The sequence below is a fragment of the Peromyscus leucopus genome, chromosome 17 (assembly GCF_004664715.2).
Source record: "Peromyscus leucopus breed LL Stock chromosome 17, UCI_PerLeu_2.1, whole genome shotgun sequence".
Taxonomy (NCBI): domain Eukaryota; kingdom Metazoa; phylum Chordata; class Mammalia; order Rodentia; family Cricetidae; genus Peromyscus; species Peromyscus leucopus.
The window spans coordinates 12,089,936-12,110,388 of record NC_051077.1 but is presented as its reverse complement, the minus strand read 5'-3'; the positions used below and the strand labels follow the sequence as shown (position 1 = coordinate 12,110,388).

Sequence of the window (20,453 nt, the reverse complement as noted above, 5' to 3'; positions counted from 1 at the left end):
CCAACCACAGGAGGCACGTGGACGCCTTTCATATGGTAGGGTGGCTGCTAACTACATGTGCTACAAATAAGATTTGTTTAATGCCTTTTGCAAGCAAAAGCTCTTAACTGAAATATGGCCACAGGATTGTTCATGAGCTCTTGCCTAAGAAATTTATTCAGCAAAAAAGCAGGTTGGAAATATAGTTGCCCATATTTTCTTCTAAAGTTGTTATTGTTTCATAATTCATCTGGTTATTATCATCTGTATATACTATGAGATGAGAAATGAATTCAATTCCCTCCTGCATCAATACCGTCTCTCATTAGAATTTCTTATAGGAACAGGTTTGCTTCGGGGTCTCTGTTCTGTTCCCCTCTGGATCTGTCTTCCTCTGGTCCCCACACCTTCAGATTCTTCTTCATTCTCTCAGGAACATTCTCCACCCTGGTTTTCTCCTTCAGGAGCCCATCCTTTGTCTCTCATGTGAACTATAGAATCACCCTATCTATCAGGTACCACAAAAACAGACAAACAAACAAACAAGCAAGCAAACAAACAACCCTCTGTTGGGACTTGGCTCAAGCTTATCAAATAGGCACTGTGATATTATATCCAGCTTCTGTCTTGGAAGGAAAGCAGGTAGAGAGGTAAAAAGCAACATAAAATATAAGCCAGCGTTTCCTGATGACCCTTCTAAATCATCTGTCGCTGTTGCTGGGTAGTCTTTATCTGTCACATGCTTGAAATAGCTTCCGATGCAGGGACTCATCTCTCTGTTCCTATCTTCATTGAACATCGAGTTTCCCTGTGTGTGAACGTGTTGTATGAATCTGTGTTTTCATGGACATGTTTACTTGAGTTTCTTTCAAGGTAAGGCATACTGATATGCCTATATTCTGCTTTATTAATAGTTATTTGCAATTTTTGTGTTTAGCAAAGGTATCTTTTTATTTAATTATCTCTTCGCTGTTCATTTCTAACTAATGGAATGAAACCAGTATTTGAACATTAACTTGGAATCGAACACTTTGGTAAACATTGTCAGGTTATCTGGTGTTTATATGGAAATCCTGCTGAGAAGTATGCTTAGGTTCATCATTAATTCTTTTTTTCTATTTATTGAAAATAGGTTTTTTCCCCCTCACACAATATATCCTGATTACAGTTTCTCCTCCCTCTTCTCCTCCCACTTCTCCCAACCCTCCCTCCCATCCAGATCTACCCCCTTTCTGTGTCTCATTAGAAAACAAACAGGCTTCTATGGGGGTAATAATAACACAAAACAAAAACTATCAGATTGGAGTTGGACAAGACAGACAGATGGAAAAGAACCCGAGAAAAGGCACAAAGTCAAATATAGATGCAGAGAGCAACTAGTCACATGATCAGGAATACCATAAAAACACTATACTGGGAACCATAGTACACACACAAAGGACCTGTAGGGTGGTACAAAAGAGGGGGAGGAGGACGGGGAGGAGGAGGAGAAGCAAACATATACGTTTGTGTGTGTGTGTTGTGTGTGTGTGTGTGTGTGTGTGTGTGTGTGTGTCCTGGCTAGTTTTATTTCAACTTGACATAAGCTAAAGTGAGAACAGAGAACTTCAATTAAGAAAATGCCTCCATAAGATCTGACTACAGGCAAGCATTTCCTTAATTAGTGATTGATGGGAGAGGGCCCGCCCATTGTGGGTGGTGCCATCCCTGGGCTGGTGGTTCTGGGTTCTATAAGAAAGCAGACTGACCAAGCCATGAGGAGCAAACTAGTAAGCAGCACCCCTCTGTGGCCTCTGCATCAGTTCCTGCCTCCAGGTTCCTGCCCTGTTTGAGTTCCTGTCCTGACTTCCTGCAACCCCCTTAGAAAAAACTAAGTTTTCATTTGTAAGTAGTTATAAATTGGAGATAGCCTTTGGGTTAGGGATGGGGACATGTGTCCACTTCTCTCAGCTCTAGGATCCCATCTGGTGCAGACTCATGCAGGTCCTGTGCATGTTGCCTTAGTCTGTGTGAGTCCATGTGTGTCCATCCTATTGATTTAGAAGGCCTTGTTTCCTTGGTGTCCTCCATCCCCCTCTGGCTCTTACACTCTTTCTGCCTCCTCTTCCATGGGTGTCCTGAGCCCTGAGAGGAGATATTTGATGGAGACATCAAATCCATTTAGAGCTGAGTGTTCCAAGGTCTGTTACTCTTTGCACACTGTCTGGCCATGGGTCTCTGTATTTGTTCCCATCTGCTGCAGAAGGAAGCTTCTCTGATGATGGCTGAGCAAGGCACTGATCTATGAGTACAGCAGCATGTCATCAGTGATTTTCTTGCTAAGATTTTGTTTTTAATTTTTAGACCAGTATTATTTGGTTTTTCCCTAGGTCCCTGAGCTATACAGTTTCAGGTTCTTGGTTACCCAAGCAATATTGGTTGTGGGTTCCTTTTGTGGAGCGGGCTTTGAGTCAAATCAGATATTGGTTAGCTGCCCCCACAAACTTGGCGCCATGATTGTAGTACCTTGCCTTGCAGGCAGAACACATTGTAGATGAAATGGTTTGTGGCTGGCTTGTTTATGGTGCTCCTTTGGTAGAGCGCAGAGTGCCTCCCTGTACCAAAGAATCTGGCACATAGGGGGGAAGGCTCTATGTAGACACCAGCTTGACTTCTCCATGTTCACTGACTTGTACAGGCGTTGTCTTCATCAATGGGGGACTTGTCAGTTTATGGAGAGCAGCTTGTAGTCTTGGCAACAACCTGGATTGTTTGGGGGTTCCCATGGGATCTCTTTGGCCAACAACTCAACCCAATCACTGTACCGGAGGCTTTATTTGATGACAAGAGGTGTCCGCTCGGGGCTCTGTGTCCCCCATTGTTTGGTGATTTTATTGAGATCACTTTCATGTATGTATATATTTTAGGAAGCTTCTAGTATATTAGGCTTCCAAACTACTCCTCAAATGGCCCTTAATTTTAACTATCTCTCCCTGTATTCCCTCCCTCATGCTCCTTTTCCCTCCCCATCCTCATTTGATTCTCCTGTTCTAGCCCCCTCCCCCATCCATCTTTAATTATGTATTCTATTTAGTCCCCTCCTCTATACCTAATCTGCAGCTCTACTGAGTGTAGCTTGGTTACCACTGACTTATCAGCTAATATCCACCTATAAGTAAATGCATACTATATTTATCTTTCTGGGTCTGGACTACCTCACTCAGGATGATTGTTTTCTAGTTCTATCTATTTACCTGTGAATTTCATAATTTCAGTTTTTTTAACAGCAGAGTGATATTCCATTGCACAAATGCACCACATTTTCTTTATTCATTCATCTGTTGAAGGACATCTGGGATCTTTCCAATTTCTGGCTATTATGAATGGAGTAACAATAAACATCGTTAAGCAAGTGTCCTTGTGGTAGGATGAAGTGTCCTTTGGGTATATGTCCAAGAGTGGATCTTGAGGTCAATCAATATGTGATTTAATGCTGAGTAGTGTTTCTTTTATGAACTTGGGTGTCCTTGTGTTTGGTACACAGATGTTGAGAATTGCAATATCCTTATGGTGGATTTTTTTTTCCTTTGAGTAATGTTATTCCCTATCTCTTCTGATTAGTTTTGATTTGAAGTTTAGTTTGTCAGATATTAAAATGGCCACAGCAGCTTTCTTCTTAGGTCCTTCCTTCATGAATCACTTTTAAAACATCCACTGAATATATTTTACATTTTCATGTAAATCCTGTTGTATCTATCACAATGATCACTTGGCTTTACCTTTAATACATTAAGTTGTGTAAAAGAGTAATTCAGTACACACTATTACTTCTTCTGCAAGGAGCTGTATGCATACTTAACAATATGGATGAGAGAGAACACCAGTACCAGTACCCAGGAGAGGTCCCAGACGACAATCTAGCACATGGGACATAGTCACACTTGAGACGAGAGAGTATGGCCACACGGAGGAGTGTCTCAAAACACTGAGGCTGTGCCATCCCAGGTCTTGTGGGCTTCAGAGAAAACACACAGGGAGAAGGGACGAAGAACTGGACTCCATGTGTGATAAGAGACAAGGGAAAGTGATCGGAAGGGTGTGTTGTTAGTTAGACTTTATCAAAGGATGTTTCCTTTTCTCTCAGAAACAAAGAAATGTAAGATAAATGTGGACTAGTTTCCAGAAGGCAGAGGACCTCAGTAATGTAGTGAGATCAACCTTTCAAAGCTGATCATAGATGTTTGGAATTTATGTAGCCATGATGGCACACTTTCTTAGGTAGGAGGGCATACAGAACAGAATCCATCCTCCCCAAGCATGGCTGCCCATGCTGGCCAATGCCGCTTGGGGCTAATAGCCTTGTTGACCTGCGGTGACAACCCCTGGGAAGCCCTCAGCTGACACAGGAACTTCTGGACATTGGTCATCTGCTTTTCCTTTCTTAGCTTACCATATTCCCTAACACATCATGTCTATCTAAAACATTACTTTTTAGAAGGATAGCCTTAATCTCTTAGTGGTGGTGGTGAAGTACAGAAAACCGAAATACCGAAAACAGAGGAGGCCGCCATAAGGAATGGATTAACAGCCCTGTGAGGGCCCATGCCCCTCTGCAAGGGAACATTCCATCTGTGCTTGCTGCTTCCATTCTGGGCTCTGCATAGATCAGATAGGGGTGGGGGAGCCCCAGGAAAGCAGAAGGGTCCAGGCACCTGTGGCCAATTGCGTTTTGCCTGTGGTAAAGTTCACATTTGATTGTTTTCCAGATTATGTCGACCCAGACATATTTTACACAGTCATCCGGCTCTTCCTCTCTGGGTAAGTACAGTCCAGTTGGTTTCCTGCCTGAGAGTGTACAGTTTCCCAAACTGGTGTGAGGACAGACAGACAAAAACTTCCTAAAGTAAGAAATATAGCAAGTGACTGGAGCTGGCAGTCACCGCCTGGGTCCACTCTAGGAGGATGGACCCCAGGAACCATCAGAAGGAAAAAGGCTCCAAGCCCGGGTACTTACATGCACAGAGATTGTCATTGGCCACCAGACTGGAGCCATGGATCCTCTTAGAAGCTCAACTTGATGTCAGGGACAAAAAATAAAAGATAGGAGTAGGGAAAGAGGTGTGGAGGGGAAGAAGAAGAGGAGGAGAGAGAGAAGAGTGGAAGGGGTAGAGGAGAGGAAGGCCAGAAAGTAGCAGTCACATTTTTCCCCTTTGCCCTTTGACCTTATGAGGGCATAGCATCCAGGGACCCATCTGGAAGCCAGGGTCCAGGTCTTCACCTGACTGAACCATCGCTGCCCTGCTCTTAGAGTCCCTGGCCTTCAGAGTTGTGGGGATACAGTTTGGTGGTTTTGCTGTGTGGTAGCAGGGATAGTCTAAGGCCCTTGCTAGGCCATTCCTCACTGATTCTGGGTACCCTTGTTTTGTCTCATGGCTATATGATGCCCCACCTCTCTGTCTGTCTGTCTGTCTGTCTCTTTCTGTCTCCCTCTTTTCCCTTCCCCTCTTCTCCCTCTCTCCTCTCTCCACACACACACACACACACACACACACACACACACACACACACACACACTCATACTGAGCACATTTCTTCTCCCAGTTATTCCTACCTTGACATACCTTAATCAGATTGTCATCCAATTCACCAACTACCAGAGTTGAGTCACTTTCGAATGTTTGTGTCTTATTGACTTGGGAGGGACATGGGATGCTGTTGAGAGAAAGACTCTAAGCTGTGCTGGGACTCTGCAAGAGACAGACCAAATGCTAAATCTATTATTGCCATGTCCCATCGGGAGACAAACAAAATGGATGCATATATAATGCACTTCCTTTAATTTAGAGAGCTGTGGGACACTTTAAGGGGGTGGGGCGTCTGGCTTGGGTGGTGAATTGATAAAGATTAGAAACAAGAAGATTTCCAGAGAGTAACTTGAGAGAAATACAGAGGCTGATGAGCTACAGGGGTGTACAGCACGGATTCTAACCAGCCCCGAAGGCCGTGTGTTGAAGGCTTGGCTGCCAGCCTATGGCGCTAATGAGATGTTATGGAAGACAGGTAGACACTCCTGGAAGGAAATTATGCCCTTGAAGGGCTTGGGAGACCCCAGTGCTCAGGTCATCAGCCTTGTTCTTCCATGTTCTCTCCACCATGATACATCCCTCAGCCACAGCCAAAGCCGATAAGATCAAGGGTCCAAGGACCAAACCTCTAACCACACCAAAACAGCTTCGCATTCTGATAGGCTGATTCTTTCAAGTGTTTCAAGCAACATAGGCCTCTTTTTTAAATGAGACCCTACAGTAAGCATATACCAGATCCGGTCAGAGTGAGTCAGGCCTCCCCGGGCTTTTCCCTGCTTTGACCCCCCTGTCAGCTCTCGGTAGTGGTATACAACACCACCATGTGTTCAACAGCTTTAAATACCTGTCTGTTCCCTCAGTTCTGTGGGCCCAAAGCCCAGGCAAGCCCAGAGTGCCATCTGTTAGGGTCTCTAGGGGCCAAAGTCAAGGGAGTTGGAGGGCTGGACTCTCATTATGGGGTTGTTGAGACACAATCTCACTATGTAGCCCAAGTGGGTCTTGAACTTGTATTTTCTTTGCTCAGCCTCCTTGGTTTCTGGGGTTGTGGATATACATACACCAACAATGCCTAGGCCAAGGTGGCTTTAGCTGAGAATGGGAGGGAAACCTCGCTTCCCAACTCAGTTAGTGCAAGCAGATCAAGGTTTTGCTTTGGTGTGTGTGTGTGTGTGTGTGTGTGTGTGTGTGTGTGTGTGTGTGTGTGTAGAGATGATATCTGAGCTGCTAGAGGCCTCCTCTGTTGTCCCCCCCACCCCACCAATTCTGTCTTCTGACACAGTGGCGGCACTTGGAATTTTTCTAGAACTACACATTGTCCTGACTTCTCCCTTGACCACCAGCCAGGGGAAGCTTCCCTTAAAAGGGCTCATGTGGTTGGGTTCAGGGTAGTTGGATGAGTCAGGAAAATTCCCACACGAAGGCTAAACTGATCGGCAACCTTCACTGCATCTGAACAACCCTTCTGCCTCACCATGTAATACATCACAGTGACGGGAACATCTCATCGTATTAAGCGTCCTAGGAATTCAGTTGGTAATCTTGGGGGACTAATTTTAGCATTCTACCCACCAGGGTCTTTCAAAGGAATAAATTCTACTTCCTCTTTTTATCACAGGCATGACAGGAACCAGAAGGGAGCGTGGTTTTCGTCAAAATAAGTTCCGGGTAGTGACACTTTTTAATCTGGTGTCTACATAGAGCCTGTCCTCGGCTCCTGTCCCTGAGACTGTTTCCTGTGCGGCTAAGTGGCCGGACCAAATCCTAAGTGGAGCTATAGTTTCAAAACATTGTTGAGAACTTCCATTAGTCCTGTCTTTAAAATGTCAGTTTCCTCACTCTGCATCCGTCTTGCTTCCGGTCCGTGGTTTCTCATTTGCTTCTTCAAAGGCACTTTTTTAAGGAGAGGATTTCATGTGGAAATGAGATGCGTCCCTTCAGTTTCCAGCCCATCACAGTTCCCTGGAAGGCCAGGCACTCCTCCGGGGGGAAATGTCACTTCATTTTTCTTGTCTCCTTCCACTTCCCCTTTCCTGGGGATTGCTAGAAATAACACCAGAAAGGCTAAAAATAACCTTACCGTAGAGACCGGAAATGAAAACGGCCCCATCCCTTCACACACAGCAGCCCAGCCTGTGAGTGCCTGTGAGAGATACTCACTGACTTGGTGAGATGGTGAGTCCCACGAGTCTGATGTAGCTGTGGAGTGTGGAGTGGGAAGGGAGACCCAGGTTCTCTGTCACCCGCCCGCAGTGATTGTCACGGTCAGCATGGCTGGCTTTGGCACAGCCACTCCAGTGTGTGCTGAACGGACACTTCCTGGTGCATTCCCTGCCTCCACCACGTCTGATCGTTCTCTTAGGCTAGCTGGGCTTTTTCAAGCTCTTGGCTTGAGTCTTCTGGCTGTGACATACTTGAAGGGGGTACTCCTGCACTGGGTAGGGGGGGAGGGCTCCCTCCCGGACCCTGATTAAGCACAAACCTCATCCAAATGCCTGTTTTCACAGAGAGACCCTTTCTGAAGCAGGGAAGAAAAGTTCAAGTGGCTGCTTTCTGACTCAGGCAGAAAAACAGCAGCAAATGACCTTGCAGGTGTCATTTTAAGAGGAGAAGAAGAGGAGGTCTGTGTCAGAATGGGCTAGGATGTGTGGTAATGGAGACAGGGGATGAGGGAGAAGAGGAAGGGGACCAGGACAAAGGGGAAGGGGTATTTGTCCCAGAGGACAAAGGACTGCCTCTGGACAGAGAGGAGACAGACGTGGCACATCGGCAAATGGTCGTTTATAAAGGGAAGGGGAAACCCCATGTTAGGATGAGGTGTTTAATTTTAATTGGGCATGTTAATTAGGGGAGCCAAAGGGGGCTTTTGATTGCTGGATTTCAATGCTTTGATAGCTGGGCCTTGATAGTTATTAGTCTCAGGAGGAGGGATTGGCCAAATAAGGGAATGAACCTTGGGGGCCAGCTTCGGGAATACAATCTAAAGGTTGTTAGCCAGAGAGAATGGGAGAGAAGGGCAAAGCCTGCCGGAGCCTGCTTGCCACACTTGAGCTAGCCAGAGTCCCTTCAACACTGACTTGAGGACTGTTCATTTTCCATTCGTTCGTTCATTCATTCATTCATTCATTCATTCATTCATCGATCAAGTACATACATGATCAGGGCTTACCACATTCCAGACACTGTTGAATGTGCTGGAAAGAGCAGTAAAGAAGAGCAGCTGTGAGGCCCTCCTGGAGCGTGTGATCAGGATGGAGAGGAGATTGATGCTGAGTAAACAAACCTAGTCAAAGCAAACACCCTACGGTATGTTACCACCCGAGGCTGCGTGGGGCAATGCCAGGTAGGATGTAGGGTACTAGGGAGGGACCGCTAGGTGTGGTGGGTCGGGTATCTTGTTTTTTTGGTATCCAGAAACACCACATCCCAGGTGACATGTGATTGCATGGGCAACAGAGCAGGCTCTAAGCAAAGGGAACAATTGCTATGACCTCGAGGAGGGAGCGGACATGAAGAACAGGGTCAGACGTGCAGGAGAGTGAGAAGGATGCCAGTCATTGTGGAGACCAGACAGCGGGGGCAGTTCCGGTTTCCGTTCGGAGTGGCGCAGTCCGAGGATGACTACTGATCTGCTTGGGGCTTCAGGTTGTCAGTCCAGCTGCTGAGTGGGGCAGGGTGGTGGAGAACAAGGTTGGAAGGAAGGCATTCAGAGGTGGACCAAAGGGGAAGAAGCTGAGGTGGAGATGAGTGTCAATCATCTTGAGGATGAGGGAAGAGTTGGAGTGGATGCATCCGGTGGGTCCTCGTGCAGTGGACCACAGAGAAACAGGAGCGTGATGTGCACACGGCAGCTCTTCACACAGATGTGCTGGTGTGGACCAGGTCCGTTATCCCCACAGCAGTCAGGCCGTTTCCTCCTCATAAAGTGTCGCTCTCCCATTTCACTAGCCCTGAACTCTGATAGTCTTTGGGCTGTTCATAAACCCCTCTGAAGCCCATTCAACTTCCCCGAACAGGTTCAGGAAGCAGGTTTCCCTACAAACTAGGGAAACGGAGGCTCAGAAAGGCTTGTCCACTGCGGCTGAGAGATGAGAGCGGCAGCGGCAGGCATTCTCACCCTCCCGGGTTGCTAGAACAATAAATGGCTGGTACTTACTGGACGTTTAATCTGTTCCAGGCAAATAGTACTTGAGTTAGTTCTTACAGTGACCAATAAGATAAATATGAATGTCAGCGCAAAACACAGCTCTTACTTCAAAGGAATACGAGTTAAGTTTATTCTTTGGCCAAACATGAGTGCCCAGAAACACAGATTCAAGTTGTCTCCAAATACCATGGTCCAGTGTGGGAATGGATGGGTGAGTTTTTGTAGTTCAAAGACAAAAGAAAGTTGCCAACCAAGGGGTTTTGTGGGTACACTGATGGGGACCTCAGACAGGCAAGTTATAGCAAACAAGGACAGCTCTACACACGGTCACATGTAGGTGGCATGGGATGGCGCTCTCGGCTGTGGGGTGGTAGAAACTTGTCGTCTGTTAAGTCAACACATTCCAAAGAGTCCCAGAGACATTGGGTCAGACAGGAAGGAGTTAAAGATAGCCCAGCGACATTTGGCTCTGGATCGTCAACATTCCAACTCTCCACGACCAGTCAGTCAATTAGCCTTGTAGAATCTTTAACCCAGACCTGCCTCCCCTGCCCAGGGACTTCAGTTCATACTCATACTACTCAGATGAGGGAGCCAAGGCTCTGGGAAGTTGAATGTGATAAGCCAGGCCAGCCAACTAGCACAGCAGAGTTGAGCTTAAATTCTGTATCTTCCCAGAATAGAGACCTTGTCCCACAGCCTGTGGGCCCCCACCTTCTTGTGTATTCCCTCTTCTGCTTCCTGTGCTGTACCTCCTTCCCTGCTCCAGTTGATGACCATGGAAATTCCTGGCGCAATTGACCCCAAACAGCCCCCAAATGGGTCAACCTGGCTCCTTGCTGCATTTGCAGAGTTTCAAGAGGTTCAGCATGCAGGCAGGGGAGTCGGCCTGCGGTTGTCGAATATAGGGGGTTCACATGTCCCTTCTTTGAACACAATGACTTAGAATGACAAGGAGCAGAGACACCAGTGTAAGCCTGCCACTTACCCTGTCACCCAGGGGTTGCTTTGTTCGTTGGCAAAAAAAGGAGCACACGCCTCTTGGTGGAGGTAGAATGTGATCAAGTTCTTAGGAAAAGAACTACAGACATGCAGCTTTGGAATGCAAGGTGAGGGTGTCGGGTCCTGTTATCCTGGTACGTCCGTCCCGTCTGGGAACTGAGCTCAGGTCTTTGTCACTTTAGGAAAGAAGGTAAAACTTGCCTAGCCTCATCCCCTGCCGCGTGGCCAGGGTGAGAAAGAGGGTGCGCATGCGTTTGTAAAGGGTAGGCACCACAGGTTGTATGCTCTGCGTTGCTGTGCTTCGGGTAACAATCAAGACTAGGGAAGGTCATGGGGGGGGGTAAATCTAAGAGAGATGGGTGGAAAGAGACGGACATGGAGAGGAGAGAGGGGAAAGGAGAGGCGTGTGGGCAGGGGTCCCAGGCTTTGTCCTTGCAGCCGTCTGTAGGCTTTGGTGCCCACCACCTTGGTTATATGGCTGCTCTTGTTAGCCAGGCTTGTTATCAGTGCCTGCTGTGACAAACCCAAACGGTTTGATAACAGTTCTCATGGAGAAATCAAAGCCAATCCACCGGTGTAACGCTTCGAACATCTCAGTGTTTCAGGGGATAACAGCTGAGTATCTGTGTGTGCTTGGGTGTAACTGGGAAGCGTGTTGGTGGGGTGGCTATCGAGTTTGAGACTAGCAGAGGAAGTGGGGACTCGTTCACAGCCTCTTCATTGTCCTGTTGGTGGCGCTGATGTCACAGATGCACGTATATGACGGAGCTGTTTAAATCACGGCAGTAAGACCAATGAGGAAGATTCCCGTCCTCGCCTCTCTGGAGGAATCCTTTAAATGGGGCAGAGAAGGCTCCAATACCACGGCACGGAGTGAAGCTGGAGTCCAGCTAACCCCTCCTTGGATGCTCTGGCAAGATCCACTCTCCGTGCCTCAAAGCCACCGTTAATGCCATGACGGCTTCCCCGCAGGCTCAGGGTTCACGGCAGAGAAGACGCTGTTCCCTGGAGCAGTCTTCTCCACTCTCTCTTCTTCTTTTTGACTCCTGCCTAGGTGGAAGGACAATCCAGCCATGCCCGTGGGACTGGTCTATGAGGGTGTGGCCACAGAGCCTCTGAGGTACTCCGGAGGAAGCGCGCCCAGAGCTCTGTGCTTCAGGCCTTCGATGAGTTCCTGGGCATTCAGCATTGTAAGGGAAGTGGTAAGCAAGCATCCCATCTCATCTGTTCACTCAAGGGAAGAATTAGGCAGAAGAGGGAGGCACTTTTACCGACTTATAAAACCAGTTGTAAAGGAAAATGTCCTGAAGTTTATACCTGTCTAAACCCCCAGACAACTGTGCGCATGTTAGTCAATATCAGGGCATCAGACCTCATCAAATCTTGGGTTTGTTTCCAAGTTTAAGAACATAGCTGTGACCCGGGCTGTTCACTGTCCTGTGGGCTTGGGTCCCTAATCTGTAAATTCAAAGGCTAGGACCTTGTATGGCCCAGTCTGAAGCAGTCGGTAATGGAGCCCTTCCCATGAAATGCTCCAGCCTCCTGCTTGCTGAATGCACGTGGACCAGAAGAGGGAGCCCATCACTTTGAAGCCTTTGAAAATAGTTATTGTTTTGCTTGTCAGTGTAGAGCTATGCCCTTAACAGGTACAAAAAAAAAAAAAAAAAAAAAAAAAAAAAAAAAAAAAAAAAGGTATTTAATGCTACCGAACTTTAACTTGGATCAGAACCAGAAAGGATTGAAATTCTGCACAAGCTGGTTCTCTGGTACCAGCAGGGCTATTTCTGGATTTCAACATTTGATGTTAGTTATTGACTCTCTATAAACAAAACAAAAACAAAACAACAACAACAAAAAAAAAAACAAATAAAAACCCCACATTAGTTAAAGGCGTAATGATTTTTCTAGTAAACACTTGAACTTTTGGTATTTTTGCTTTGATCCAGAGAGTGTCCTTACTAAAATACCTGTTTCCCAATATCTTCTCTATGTACTTGGTAAGTTCCATTACCCTGGCTCCACCCACCCCTCCATCCCCTGTAAGAAGCATCTAGAAAACAGAATTCACCAGGATGTTCCACCAGTCAGTGTAAGAGACTGTGTGCATGCTTATAGTCATGCCTCATAGCCCTTAGCGGGAAACATCATGTTATTCATGTTCGGCTTAGGATACGTACACCCTGCCGAGTAAGATTCCTGTCCAACTTTATTATCTGAGAGATGCTTGCTTCTTCTTCTCCTCTGCATCTCCTGTCAACATCCAGAAATGTACATCTGAGCATTTGGCAACTATAACAAAAGCCCGACTAGGCTGAGTGAGAACCCTATCCAACATTTCTGGTCGCGGCATGTCTGGAGCAGCAGACAAGGGTCCTGAACGTCAGCCTTGAGCTAAGGTGTTACTCTGGGCTGTTTCTTTTCAGTAGGCTTTCTGCACAGAATGAGAGACTACATGCCTCCTTCCCATAAGGCCTTCCTGGAGGACCTCCATTCAGCTCCTTCACTGAGGGACCACGTCCTGACCTTCGGTGCCGGCTGCTGCCTGATGGCCTATAACCAGTGCGTGGAGGCGCTGGTCGAGCTGCGCAGTTACCACATCAACGTGGTGGCACGATACATCATCTCCGCTGCTGCCAAGGCCAGGAGCAGGATGCCGAGCCGTCCCTCACCCCATGCCTCGGAGGACAGGGGCACTGGGGGTACCGCAGTGCTGAGCTTCCTGAAGAGCGTCAGGGAGAAGACTGTGGAGGCCATCCTGCACCCTTGTGCTTAGCAGTTCACATCCTGCATCCTTATGCTTAGGGCCCGTGGGAGTCAGAGCCAGGACCAGAGCTCTGCCTGAACCCAAGCGCATTTTTGCTCCAAGAACACCATGATCTTTGTTCCTAAACTGTGGTTCCCATTCACAGCCCAGCCCCAGCCACTTTGTTTGCTAGAAACCTTTCTGCCCTGCCCAATCCCCCTGCCTCACTCACAGCAGAGAACTGAAGCCATGTCTCCATTCAGTGGGCAAGTCCTAGATATCCAAGCTCAACTGAAAAAGAATCAAGTCGCCTTTGAGCATATCACCTCATCTTTTCTTCCCCTGGACCCTCTTTCCTCCTTCCCTCCCTGTCCCCTCCCTCTCTCATCACCCTCTACTGTCTCCTTTCTGGTCCTCCCTTGTTTCCTCCCTTTTTCTTTCCTCCCTCAATACAGGATCGAACAATGTACCCCAGATCAGCATCCAACTAGAACCCGTGATCCCCCTGCCTCAACCCTCTGAGGGTACACATATGTGCCAACTGTTACGGGCTCCGTTCACCTCTTTTCTTTTGCCCCCTGGAGATGACATCTAAGGTCGCACACATGCCAGGCAGCTGCTCCACCGCCGAGCTACGGTCCCAGCGCTCTGCGTTTCTGATTTTGAAAGAAAGTCTTAGAGTTGCTTGGGCTGGTACTAAGCTCTTTAGCTCAGGCTAGCCTTAGTGTTTGAGTAGCTGGGATGTATAAAACGAGTCACTGAGTCATGCTGCCACCGCCACCGATTGCGATGATGATGACAGTTGCCTCCTCCTCCTCTTCCTCTTGGTTTATTTTTGGTTTTTGGTTTGAGGCAGGGTCTTACTATGTTCTAGCTCAGGTTGCCTTGGACTCAAGGCAATCCTCCCATCTCAGCCTCCCCAGCTCCGGGAAGCAGGAGCCACTACAGCAGGAAGCTGGCTGTAGTAGATTCGCTTGTTTCTCTAAGTTCCTACTGTACTCCTGTACAGAGACTTGGGAGGGACCTGCTGGGACCCGAGGCAGCCTTCTCCTCCCTGCCCACGCTGAATTCATCACGGGGGTTAAATGCTCCAGTGGAGATATGTGGCGCTGAGCAAAGAAACCCGAAGTCACCAGCCTGGGGACCTCAGCTACTGATCTGGAACCGATGTGTCTTCCCTGCTTGGCGTATTCATGGCCAATTCTATTTTAACTCTCTGCTCTATTTTTAGGACAATGTTTTTCTTTTTCCTAGTGACATTGGAATGTGTATTTGAAAAATGTTTTAATTGACCCTTTGAAAGCAAGTGAGCCGCATAGGAATAAATAGTAAGTCCACATGTTTCGGATAAAAATAAATGTAGCTTTTATTTTCGAAGTTTCTAGCTCAAAGTCTTATTCTACCTGGTTGCAGAAAACTCAGAGCTTAAAGTCAGTTCCACTAATTAGGGTTTCCCACTTCTCCAGTGTGTATGTGTACACACACCTGCGTCAGATTTTTGCTCCATGGTCCTGCCTAGGAGAAGAGCATTGGTGAGGACCATTTGATCATTGCCCAGCCTCTTCCAATTGTTTGTCCCCTGTATGGATTTGGGTCAGGCGGACTTAGCAACCCAGTTCATCCTGTCTAAAAAGCCTTTCAGTCCCCATAGTCCAGCTGTTCCTTAGTTCCTATGACCACAGGACACATGAGACGGGCTTAGGGTGTCTACTTTCCAGTACCTGGGGGAAAGAAAAGGCTAGCTCCAAAAGGGGGCTCAAGCCAGGTCCTACACCAAGGCATTGAGGCTCTTCCTGTCTCACATCCTCTGGGATCCATCCGGCTAAGGACTTCTCAGAGACTCAGTGTCGGGAGGTAGACATGGCTAGGCTAAGGACTTCTCAGAGACTCGGTGTCGGGAGGTAGACATGGCTAGGCTAAGGACTTCTCAGAGACTCCAGTGTCGGGAGGTAGACATGGCTAGGCTAAGGACTTCTCAGAGACCCAGTGTCGGGAGGTAGACATGGCTAGGCTAAGGACTTCTCAGAGACTCAGTGTCAGGCTTCTCTGTCACCGCTGTTGCCTGTCCTCTTTCCGCGTAGGGTTTAATAGTGCCCTCATCTCTAGTTCCATCAAGAGCCTTAGTCCCAAAGGCTGAGCTTATGATGTCTCAAAAGAGCCGTTCCTCTCCACCCAACATCCTTGTCTTCTGCTGAAATCTCTTTTGCAGCACCACCATAAGGGTGCAGATGTGCTTATTCATCCTGAATTTTCTCTGGGGTGAACCATGGGTGCTGTGGGTCCAGGAAGTATCTGGGATAGAGAATAGTTAGCTCCATACCCTCACCTCTTGCTGTTCTCAAAGAGTGGGGCCTTCAAGATAAGACCTGGTTTCCAATTCTGTGGTTCTCATTTTTGAAACAATGTGGTTTTCAATCAGTCCCTTAAAGAAATGGATCCGTGGTTTCTTGCTTATTATGAAGTGAAGATATCAAGCCTGAGGGTGGATATACAGGAAGGAATAGAGTCTGGGACAAGGTGTGTTGTGAAGTGTGGGGAGGAGCAGGTGCATTTCTCAGGTGTGTTCCTCACTTGGTGTGTTGGAGGTAGAAAATGGCAAGTGTGTGGTTTGATATGGCTGAAAAGCCTGGATTTCTCTCCAGCTTGTGCCACTCATACTGGTAGACACACCGTGTGTGTGTGTGTGTGTGTGTGTGTGTGTGTGTGTGTGTGTGTGCCTGCTTGTCTGTATGTGAGCCATGTTAGTGCAGGTGACCACAGAGGCCAGGAGAAGACATTAGATCCCCTGGAACTGGAGTTCCAGATGGTTGTGAACCACCTGATGAGGGTGTTGGGCACCAGACTGAGTCCTCTTCGAGAGCAGCAAGTGCTCTTAATTGTGGAGCCCTCTCTCTCTACTCACCCCCAACTTTTATTTATTTATTATTTTTAAATCCTTACAGTTGTGAGGTCAACACTAGGGTATTGAGCATGCTAGGCAAATGTTGAATTGCATTCCCAGCCCTGAGCATAGAGTCTCTTAACCAATGTATAAACTTCATGTTCTGAGGAGGCTGTGAAGGATGAACCCTCATCTGTGGAGACAGGGCTAGGCCTCGAAGGTCAAAACTGTGCACAAGGCCCTCTCAGCCCAAGTTGACCCTGTGACCAATGCAGGAGACTGGAAGGCACTGGTTCCTTACAAGGTTGTGTCCATGCACAGCTGGAGTTAGCTTTGGTTATTTTTTTTTTTTAATTTTTTGTAGCTTTGTGCTTCCTAATCATCGGTAGTCAGCTGCCTCGCCACTGCCACGCCTCTCCCAGTGCTATTAGCTGCCCTCACCCCCTAGCTTTGGTTATTTTTAAGAAGAGTAGCAAAGACTCAATGTGATTTTAATAACCAGACAACAAGAGCATTAAAGCAATAAAGATAGGTAGTCTGATGGTGTTTACAGCTCTAGTCTGCCTTGAACCCTGAGCTAGCTCTGAGTTGGCCTTTATGAGGGACACAGCTCTCTCAGCTTTCAAAGTGCCAAACCAGGGCAACAAGTCCAAATCCCAAAGCCAAGTCTTCTCTGGCTCATTTGAAAACTGTCATTCATTCATGCCGGGCAATGGTGGCGCACACCTTTAATCCCAATACTCGGGAGGCAGAGGCAGGCAGATCTCTGTGAGTTCAAGGCCAGCCTGGTCTATAGAGTGAGTTCCAAGATAGGCTACACAGGGAAACCCTGTCTCAGAAAACCAAAAAAAAAAAAAAAGGGAAAGAAAGAAAATTGTCCTTTATTGTTTCCAAATAAGCGTTAAAGTGAAGCCCCTCCAGAAAGAAAAAGGGGAAGGGAAGAGAGACAAGAATCAAGACTAACTCCAGCTGTGCATGGACACAACCTCCTAAAGATCAGTGTCTTCCTGTGTCCTGCATTGGTGACGGGCTGAGAGGGCCTCGTGCTCACAGGTTTGATCTTCGAGGCCTATCCCTGTCTCCACAGATGAGGCTTCATCCTTCACAGCATCCTCAGAACACAGAGGAGGAAGGAAGGGGGAGAGAGGAGACAGGAAGAAGGAAGGGAAAAAGGGGGCATTTCAGGATCAGAGTCCAGATCTGATTTCATTTTTAGATCTTGGATAAAATGTTTGGTATGCACCAGGCAATCGTTGCTTCTAGAAGTATGAGCCAACCCCAACTGCCATCGTCCCCCCCCCCCCCCCCCCAGGGAGATGCTTGCCTTCCTTTGCTCATTTAACAGTAAACTTAATAAAGAAGTCGGCTTTTACTGCTGTCGGAGACGCCATCGCCAGTTAGCGGCTGCAGTTTAGCATCTGCTTCCTACGAACATTAAAAACTGGTTTCTTGAGTGTAAGCAGCATCAAAAAATAAATGAATTTTTTTTTTTTTGCAAAGTCATTTGTTCTATAAACTCACACTTCTCTGGGGTCGTGTGCCTCGGTGCAGAGCTGGCATACCAACCCCATCACACGCTTACCTTTAATTGTTCAAACGGCTTTGTTCTCTCTTTCAGATGGGTACCTGTGGGCAATGTTACTGTGCTCTGTGGGAAAGTTCCTGCAGGAGCCTGAGTACATCAATGGCCCCCTGGGCTGCAGTCCTCTCACTGGGCCACACTGCCTTGTAACTGTGACATGTGTGTAGAATTTACATGCCAACGTCCCTTTGCACTCTGACCCCAAGCCTAGCCAACGTTAGAGATGGGAATGGCTTTTGGTTGTGCGCCGGGAGTCTTGGGCCAGAGACTTTCTCTTAAAACTACCAACATTTTAAAGCCAGTGGGGCACACAACCTTCCCAGCCAAAATATTCTAAAATTATTTACTATTCTATTTATTCTAAAATGAATTACTATGCAATGCCTGTTGTTTTATCATTATTTCTAATACACAAATAACTTTTATTTTAATCTCATCTGTCAATTAACATTGACAGTAGTGATTCATAGTGTGACTAGTCAAAGACACAAATAAGATACATATGTACATGCTTGCTGGCATTTTAGTTATTTAAACAACTAAACAAGGAAGAGTATAGAAAATGTAATTGCAGCATCCACAGTGTGAATGATAAAATTCGTTGTGTCTCCACACAGCCCAGCAGTGAGTCCACGCTCAGAGTGAAAGGCTGGCCGTGCTGAGCTACCATGCCGAGGTGGCAAGCTTTAGTCACCTCCCTCAGAGAACGATGCATGGGCCACTGCTCAGAACCACGGGTCATTGGTGCCAACATCACTGCCTGGGTGACAAGGACCGTGCAGGTGGAGAATGTATGCCAGATCCACTGGTCACTTGTAGCCCTCAGCTTGGGACCCTAGATTCTTTCCTGTGCTGCAAAAGCTTAGCACATTAGCATGCTGACACACTGAGACCTCTGTTGCTCAAACCAAGACAGACCCAACAAACTGGCGAAGACACCCTAATCGTCTGAAGAGTCCGTGTTACCCCATATCCGCCAGCTTCTAGATTGTGCTATAAAGTGTGGAAGATTGGAATTCTTAGAAGAATGGTCTCAAGACAGCTCCTGGAGTTTATCGAATACCTCCTGGGTTTGTTCCCGACTGTGCAATTGGTATTGATCCAGGGAGTGTGGCGGGTGATGCTCCTTTTAAGGGTGAAGATGGAGCTTAGCCAATGATGGAAGATGCCTGTGTGGGCAATGAGGCAACCCCTGCATGTACGCAATGGAGCAGAGCTGTGTGGAGAAGGACGCTGAGCCAGAGACAGGCTGTGTCTGTGTCTCTTGCTCTACATGACGTCCTAGGAAGTCTGAGAAATGCACGTCAGAGCAGAGGACTTGCACATGCCGGGTTATGTTCTGCCACTGAACCACACAGCCTTGCCCAGAGAACGTCGTCCATGTTATTCCCTTTGGCACCTTTCCTGTTTTTGTGTTGATGAAGATTACGGAACCAGAAAGAGGTGACTCAGTGGCTCAGTGGCTCAGTGGCTAAGAGTCCTTGCTCTACAAACGTGAGGACCTGGGTTCAAGTCTCGAGCACTCATAAAAATGCTGGGCATGGTTGTGTGTGTGTTGTTGTGTTGTTGTGTGTGTGTGTGTATCCAAATGCAGGTTCAAGTCTCAAGCACTCATAAAAATGCTGGGCATGGCTCTCTCTCTCTGTCTCTGTCTGTCTCTCTGTCTCTCTTCTCTTCTCTTCTCTTCTCTTCTCTTCTCTCTCTCTCTCTCTCTCTCTCTCTCTTCTCTTGTCTCTGTGTGTGTGTGTGTGTGTGTGTTTCACCAGAATGGCAGGGTGGAGAGATGAGGATCCCCAGAGCTCACTGGCCGGTGACACTCTGTCTCAAGCAATGAGGCAGAGAGTGACAGAGGAGGTCACCCACGGTCCTCCCACGTCCTGTTCATGGACACACACAGACATATGCACCCTCCTTTCTCACATCAGCCTTAACAAGGATGAACTCGGAACCTCAAGCATGCTAAGCAGGAACTGTATGACTGAGCTCAGCTCCCAGTATATGGTCTGAGAATTTTAATTTGGATGTGGACTTTTGGGTTACGGTGAAAGCAATTTGACTTACTGAGTAATTTGCTGCACCGCTTTGTAACTGTGAAGTGTGTGTAGAATTTATATGCCAGCATCCCTTTGTACTCTGACCCCAAGCCTAAACCCACTTAGAGATGGGAAATGGTTGCCGAAGTGTTTACTTTTTGCTTGCAGAGCTGGCTATTGACCACAAGAGGGCAGTAGCAACCTGCAAATCTTGACGGCACGCTCAAGGGCTCTAGATTCTGTGCTTGTCGCAGGCAAAATACTCATATTTTTAGAAGTCTTTCCTTCCCTCCACGGGAGCACTGGGAAGACCTTGAGAAGTTATTTCACCCCAGGTGCTGCCTCCAGCCAGATCCACATTAAATCAGCACAGATGGCTCTCTCTGGGCCCCAAAGCAAACGGTGGTCTGTTTGTAAAAGCGGAACTTAATAATTATAATGACATACAATAGATATGGTAAAGGAAAACAATGATAGATTTATTTTAACTGGAAAGGAGCTCTCCCCATCTCCACGATCAGTGTT

General features: G+C 47.3%; 1 protein-coding gene across 1 annotated transcript in view; it reads left to right on the top strand.

Moving 5' to 3' along the window:
• The window catches only part of Ido2 (indoleamine 2,3-dioxygenase 2), a 44,251-nt gene extending 29,442 nt beyond the window's left edge, over window positions 1-14,809 (top strand). Inside the window, 4 exon segments of the mRNA XM_028887829.2 lie at window positions 4,725-4,776; window positions 11,744-11,823; window positions 11,826-11,891; window positions 13,113-14,809. Of these exon segments, the coding sequence (XP_028743662.1) occupies window positions 4,725-4,776; window positions 11,744-11,823; window positions 11,826-11,891; window positions 13,113-13,462 (548 nt within the window). The 3' untranslated portion in view covers window positions 13,463-14,809.
• The last annotated feature ends 5,644 nt before the right edge of the window (window positions 14,810-20,453 follow it).